The sequence below is a fragment of the Phoxinus phoxinus genome (genome assembly GCF_949152265.1).
Source record: "Phoxinus phoxinus genome assembly, chromosome: 21".
NCBI lineage: Eukaryota > Metazoa > Chordata > Actinopteri > Cypriniformes > Leuciscidae > Phoxinus > Phoxinus phoxinus.
Window position 1 is genome coordinate 17,202,989 of NC_136896.1, and position 6,000 is coordinate 17,208,988.

A 6,000-nucleotide genomic window follows, 5' to 3' on the forward strand; every position below is an offset into this window, starting at 1 on the left:
AACACCAGCTTCATGGCCAATAAAGGCACTCAGCTGGCAGGACATACGGTCGACCAGCACATTAGAAATGATTCAGTCACCAAGGCCCACATCCTGTATACATTACTCTTTAACTGGTGGTGCTATGAAAAACCATTGAGGAAACAGAGAGGATCTCAATGATAGTAATGAGACCACTAAGACATTAAATACTAATCTGCCAGAGAAAGCATAAGCAGTGTCTGTGAAACAGATAGTTAAGGCGCATGCAGATGGAGGGGCTGCTGCTCTGAATCTGACAATGACACCAAAGATTTACTTGCTGCCATTTATAGATCCGGAAAATTACAGGGAGGCAACTATTATTTGTGCTGAGGGGTTGTCAAATCCGTAAAAACAACCTCCCTCCCTTTGTAACCTACATTTCAAACAGGATGTGATCCGTCCATTGTGGATCACTACGCAGACGACTATAAATCCATTTTCAATAGCTCTGATCCCAGCATATTATCACACGATTATAATAACAGACATATCCAAATAGAATTGAGCAGATGAGCTAAAAGTACCACACAATGGTGTCCGTCAGAAGATTTAATAACAGAATATAGACGACTATATTCACAGGAAATATTCCCATAAGACAATCTGAAGATGTAAAAATCAAAGCTGCTGAGATTATAGAGGTTCACACAACTATAATATTTAACCATGGGTAAATAAGTCATTTCATTAACATTTTTCCTATTACTGCATCACTTACTTCATGGGCTTGAAGAGCGCCTGGCCATAGTTCTGGAATGTCATGATGAGCTTCAGCTGCGTGCCTCCAGATTTCATTGCTACAGAGAGAACAAGAGTGGCGCTAAACACTCGTCTCAGGAAAACAACTTGAGCTTTCTTACAATGAACCATTTTAGATAAGACTCATTATGCAAGTGGCAATAACAATGTGAAAATTCAATAGTGAAAATTCTTTGTCCTGTAATCGCAGATGGTTATAGTCTTGTTTTTGACAACAAGTGTATTTTGGCCATACACACTGTCCTTTTAGGGAAGTTGATAAGACCATTTAAAAGCTGTAATGAATTGTTATAATGAATATGCAGGCAATCACAAACAGATGAAGGAAAACAAGGGGACATCGCCTCAAGTCACTTATTAGGCTGCGGTGCCCATACCAGGTTTTTTTTGAAGATCACTATCACCGTAGATTAACATGCAACTTCCTTTAGATATAGAATTAAATAAACACGGATCCCGACCAGGGGGTCTTTGTTCCTTAATGGATCATCCTTGGATTTATTTTGTGATAATGACCCGGTCACTCTGCATTCATTAACTTATTACGCAGCTACTTAGCAAATAAGTCAATTATATTGATTTGAGGAATTATTTTATCATCCGAGAAGAAAGAGAGAGCGGGTTGATACGAGTGAGATTGGTTGCCAAGGACAGTGGTCAAATATGCAGTTTAGTGGTTATTATACAAAAATATTCTGACCACAGAATACAGCAATCATCCAATCAAAATCAAGTATTCAGGAGAGCCTGTTAATAATGAGTTGAGAAATTGACCTTGGGGCTTCACATAAATGCAGCCCATCAAGCACAAGTCTACTTGACAATATGAATGCTTGGCAGGAGATACTTTTCCACAGCATGGCGTTTGATTAAGTCTAAATTGCACGCTCTTCTCATTCATTTACCCTGCTTGAATCCACTACCAGTGAATCTCAGGCCAATTTTATTGATGCATCCGCAGCCAGAGTGCAGGAAGAGTCTAGCCATTATCTTTGAGAAACTTCATTCAAAGTATCTATTTAAATCTGTTAGGAGGAGCAGGACTGAAAGATGACGCTGCACTCAAATCACGCATCACAACCACTGCAATCCTAAAGATCACTTCCCCATTTAACGTTTAACTCTAATGCTACTTAATTGTGTAATCATTATCTCAAATACTGTCTTACCAACACTTGTGATCCTTTGCGACACCAGATCCTTCAGCATTGCATCAATGACCGGGTTGTGCCTGGAGTAAAGCTCATACCGGTTGATCCCAATGTGGAAGCGTAGCCAGTTTGGGTATGAGTCTGAGGACATCTCTCCGGTAGGAGCATAATCCCCATCTTTACCTTCCCCATTCCTACGGAAAGACAACATGTAAATGCAATGAACAATGTGGCATTTTTCATAAGCCATTACAGAGATTAATCATAATATGTTGTTCTGAACGCCATGAGTTTATTGACATCATCAAGACCAAATGCATGATGATAATACAATACTTTCAATGCAATTCACATGTATTTTTATAGGGCTTTTCACAATACATATCATTCCAAAGCAGCTTTACAGAAAAAAAAATAATGTTTCTACATTACAATTTAGAGTAGCCTAATCTGTTACTAGAGGTGAGGTGACTGTATCAAAGTGCCCAAAAGTTCTAAGATAATACAAATCATGCAGTTAGCTATTATTATTTTAATAGATAATATTATCACTACACTTATTATTGTTGTTATGAGTAAATCAATATAAATTGGGGAAACCTCAACCTACCACTCTGGGTTCTCTGCAGCTTTAGGGTCAAATCTTATATCAGTGTTGACATTGAATAAAGTGTCTTCGTCATTTAAAGTAGGCAATGGCCTGGTGTACAAAGGATGGTCAAATAGCGCAGAGAGCCTCGAACCCTTCACAACTGCGTTCTTCAGGGTAGAGTCCCGCGTCGCGTGCCTCTTCTCGTCACCTGTCAACTGCTCAAATCTTTTCAAAGCCTCAGGTCTCTCCCCAACGGTGATCTTTTCCAGCGAGTGAGAGGACAGGTTTGAGTTCGGCTCGTTGCTGAAGTCTTGAAGTATTCTGAGTGTGTGTTTATTAGGCCAGCCGGACTCTGATCCCGGCTTGGCTCGATGCTTAGCCCAGTTCTGCGGCTCTTCGCTGGGTGTGTGCGAGCACGAGCACGCGCTACTGCTCCGTCTCTCCAGCTTCGGTAACAAGTCTATCATAATGTGCATAGAGCAGGCTATAAGAAACACCATCAGAATCAAGACGCGGAATTTTCTAAAGAGGATCATCTTCAGGGTCTCTTGTTCGAGAAATGACTTGTTTGGAATGGCAGGGATAAAAGTGAGCAAGCGCACTACATCGCCAACAGTACATAAAACACGGGCTCCCAATTTTGTGAGAAGAACACATGGACCGTTTTCATTTTCCAGTTTAAGGGCAGAACTGGGGTTTTATTTAGAAAAAGCGCTCATCCACATCCTTGCGAAACAATAATCCAGTTATTTACGTGCGCTCGCGATTAAATTCCTCCCGTGCAGTCAGTTGACGAGACGCGAGAACTGTCTCGACACAATCGCTCATAGTCTATTTTAACATTTAATAGCTGTTATGCTGCAAGTATTTGCGAAATATAATTAAGTCAAGCCTCGTCAGATAAATTATCCACAAAAGTGCGTGTTCTCGATGCCGCGGTCCACTTCACAACAGACGCTACATGGGCTACACAACGCACGGAATCTGTTTCACAGCTGCACAAGTTCATTCGCTTTTCTTATCCAGTACAAATCGAGGCTGTTCAGTCGTTGAAAGCGATGAACGCATGGCAGGTTACGAAAAAGTCTGGCATCGCATCGAGCTCCTTCTGTCGATAAATGTGATATGTGGAGAAAGTTTCAACGTTTCATCCTGAACATCCAGCTGGTATGAAGGTGATGCCTGCCCGTTGACAGGCGCTTGAGGAAATACCTCTGTCGGAGTTCAGGGTGGGTGTGTTAAATATCATGATGCTGAAGCCCCTCGCACATAGAGGATTGGCTGAGCTTGAAAACAGAGGACAGACAGTCCAGGCTTGCTTCCTGTAGCGTCAAATTGTGCAAGAAGAGGGCGTCTGAACACACACTACTACCCATTTTGGTCTGAAATGACTTTTTAAGATGTATTTAACACGCATGCCCCTCTCTACCACCTATTTCGGTGGAAAATTTCTGGACTCTTTCTCCATGCTGTGTGGCATGTCATGGAGTAGTTGACAAAGAGGGATAGGCCTACTGCAAATGATGAGGTAAAATAATATTAGAAGAAAGAACACTCATTGAAGTGAGTTCACCTAAAAGTGAAAATTGTATATTGTTTACTGTGTTATTCCTAGCATATGATTTTACTCCTCCTGTGAAACTCAAAAGAGAAGAATGACTCATTTGTGAAGAAATTGTTCAGACAGGGCATTATGAACTGGATCATCTGATTCATTGATTAGCACATAATTAAGACGTCATTTATTCTCTCATGAACACAACAAGCTAGATTTGAGGATTTTTGGTAAATCACTCACAATGTGACTTTGTTTTCTTATCCCAAGCAATTGCGTAGCTTCAGAAGATGTGGAATATATCACACATTGTGGGATGATAAAGTATTGTGATACTTTTAAGGTTTATAGGGTGAGTAAATTATGAAAAAAAAAAATTTAAATAAATTTTTTAATATTCATTTAAAGGGTTAGTTCACTCAAAATTGAAAATTATCCCATAATTTACTCCCCCTTGAGCCATCCTGTATATTACTTTCTTCTTTCAGTTAGAGTCATATTAAAAAATATCTTGGCTCGTCCAAGCTTTATAATGGGAGTGAATGGTACCTTACATTTTGAAGCCCCAAAAAGTGCATCCATCCATCATTAAACTGCTCCCCGCGGCTCCAGGGTGTTAATAAAGGCCTTCAGAAGCGAAGCGGTGTGTTTTTGTAAGAAAAAAAATCCATATTTATAACTTTATAAACTATAATCACTGGGTTCCGGTAATGGCCGTACGCGAGTCTAGTTCCGGCGGAAGAGTGACCGCTGAACCGACACATGACGTATTGACGTACGCTAAAGAGTGGATAGAGCAAAACAAAACATTGGTCACGAATTAGAAGCCTAAAACGAGAATTTGTAAAGAGAAATGTCGGAGGAACTTGAGTTTGTTGTCCAGCCCTATTTGTTTGAACCGCGAGAGGCATCTACTCTCTACATCCTACGCCATGTGTCGGGTCAGAGGTCACACTTTCGCCAGAACTAAAAAAAAAAATATATTTTTCATGGTTTAAAAACAATTTTAGGCCCCTTTAGAAGTGCTGTGGCCCCCTATGGGTCGCAACCCCCTGGTTAAGAAGCACTGCTCTAGATGCAATCTTCATTTTATCAATTCCACAATTTTATGTCTTTTATGTCTTATGTCTAGATAAAAGTCTAATAATTAAATAGGCATTTAAATAATCTATAAGATTGACACAAACTATAAAATATAAACAGCAAAGATGAACAGGAACAATAAATATGGGGTGATTATTGTTGCAATATTCCAAATAAATAGATTAATATTCACAAATAAATGTAAAGAGATTCACAAAAATGTATCGAATGCACAAATGAATAGATTAAGATCCACAAATAAATGTAAAGAGTTTCACAAACAATTATAAAATTCACAAATAAATAAAATGAGATTTGCAAATAAATAAAATATTTACAAATGTTTTCTTATTTTACAAACACAACTCTGCCTGGCATTTATTTGTGAATCGGTTCCTGTGCATTTGTAAATCGCTGCACACATTTGTGAATCGGTTCCTGTGCATTTGTAAATCGCTGCACACATTTGTGAATCGGTTCCTGTGCATTTGTGAATCCCCTCACGCATTTGTGGATTTTGAAACACTTCTAGCGCAGACGTGCAGAGAAATCCACAAATAGGTGGACTCCACCCACCGCCTACTCAAGCCAATCAGATAACGGCCACATCGAGCTGGCCAATCGTAGCACGTTATCGCTTCAACCAATCACGTTAGGCTTTACGCTCGGGGCGGGAAGTGGGAACTGACTGATTCTTGCATCAATGAAAGGAGCACTGGAGCGCAGTAGTAGCGCTGAACTGTGTGTGTGGCAAAAACACTCTGTTTTCAAAAGATTGTTGGAGTTTAAGGCCTCTTTATATTTCCATCAGGATACACTCAGGGAATTATGATAAT

General features: G+C 39.8%; 1 protein-coding gene across 1 annotated transcript in view; it reads right to left on the reverse strand.

The window, feature by feature from the left end:
• Positions 1-3,915, reverse strand: part of fam20cb (FAM20C golgi associated secretory pathway kinase b) — a 54,450-nt gene extending 50,535 nt beyond the window's left edge. Inside the window, exons 1-3 of the mRNA XM_079595428.1 lie at positions 2,545-3,915; positions 1,953-2,128; positions 743-821 (exon numbers count right to left, since the gene is read on the reverse strand). Coding sequence (XP_079451554.1) covers positions 743-821; positions 1,953-2,128; positions 2,545-3,062 — 773 coding nt within the window. The 5' untranslated portion in view covers positions 3,063-3,915. The remainder of the gene's footprint in view (positions 1-742; positions 822-1,952; positions 2,129-2,544) is intronic.
• Positions 3,916-6,000: the final 2,085 nt, after the last annotated feature.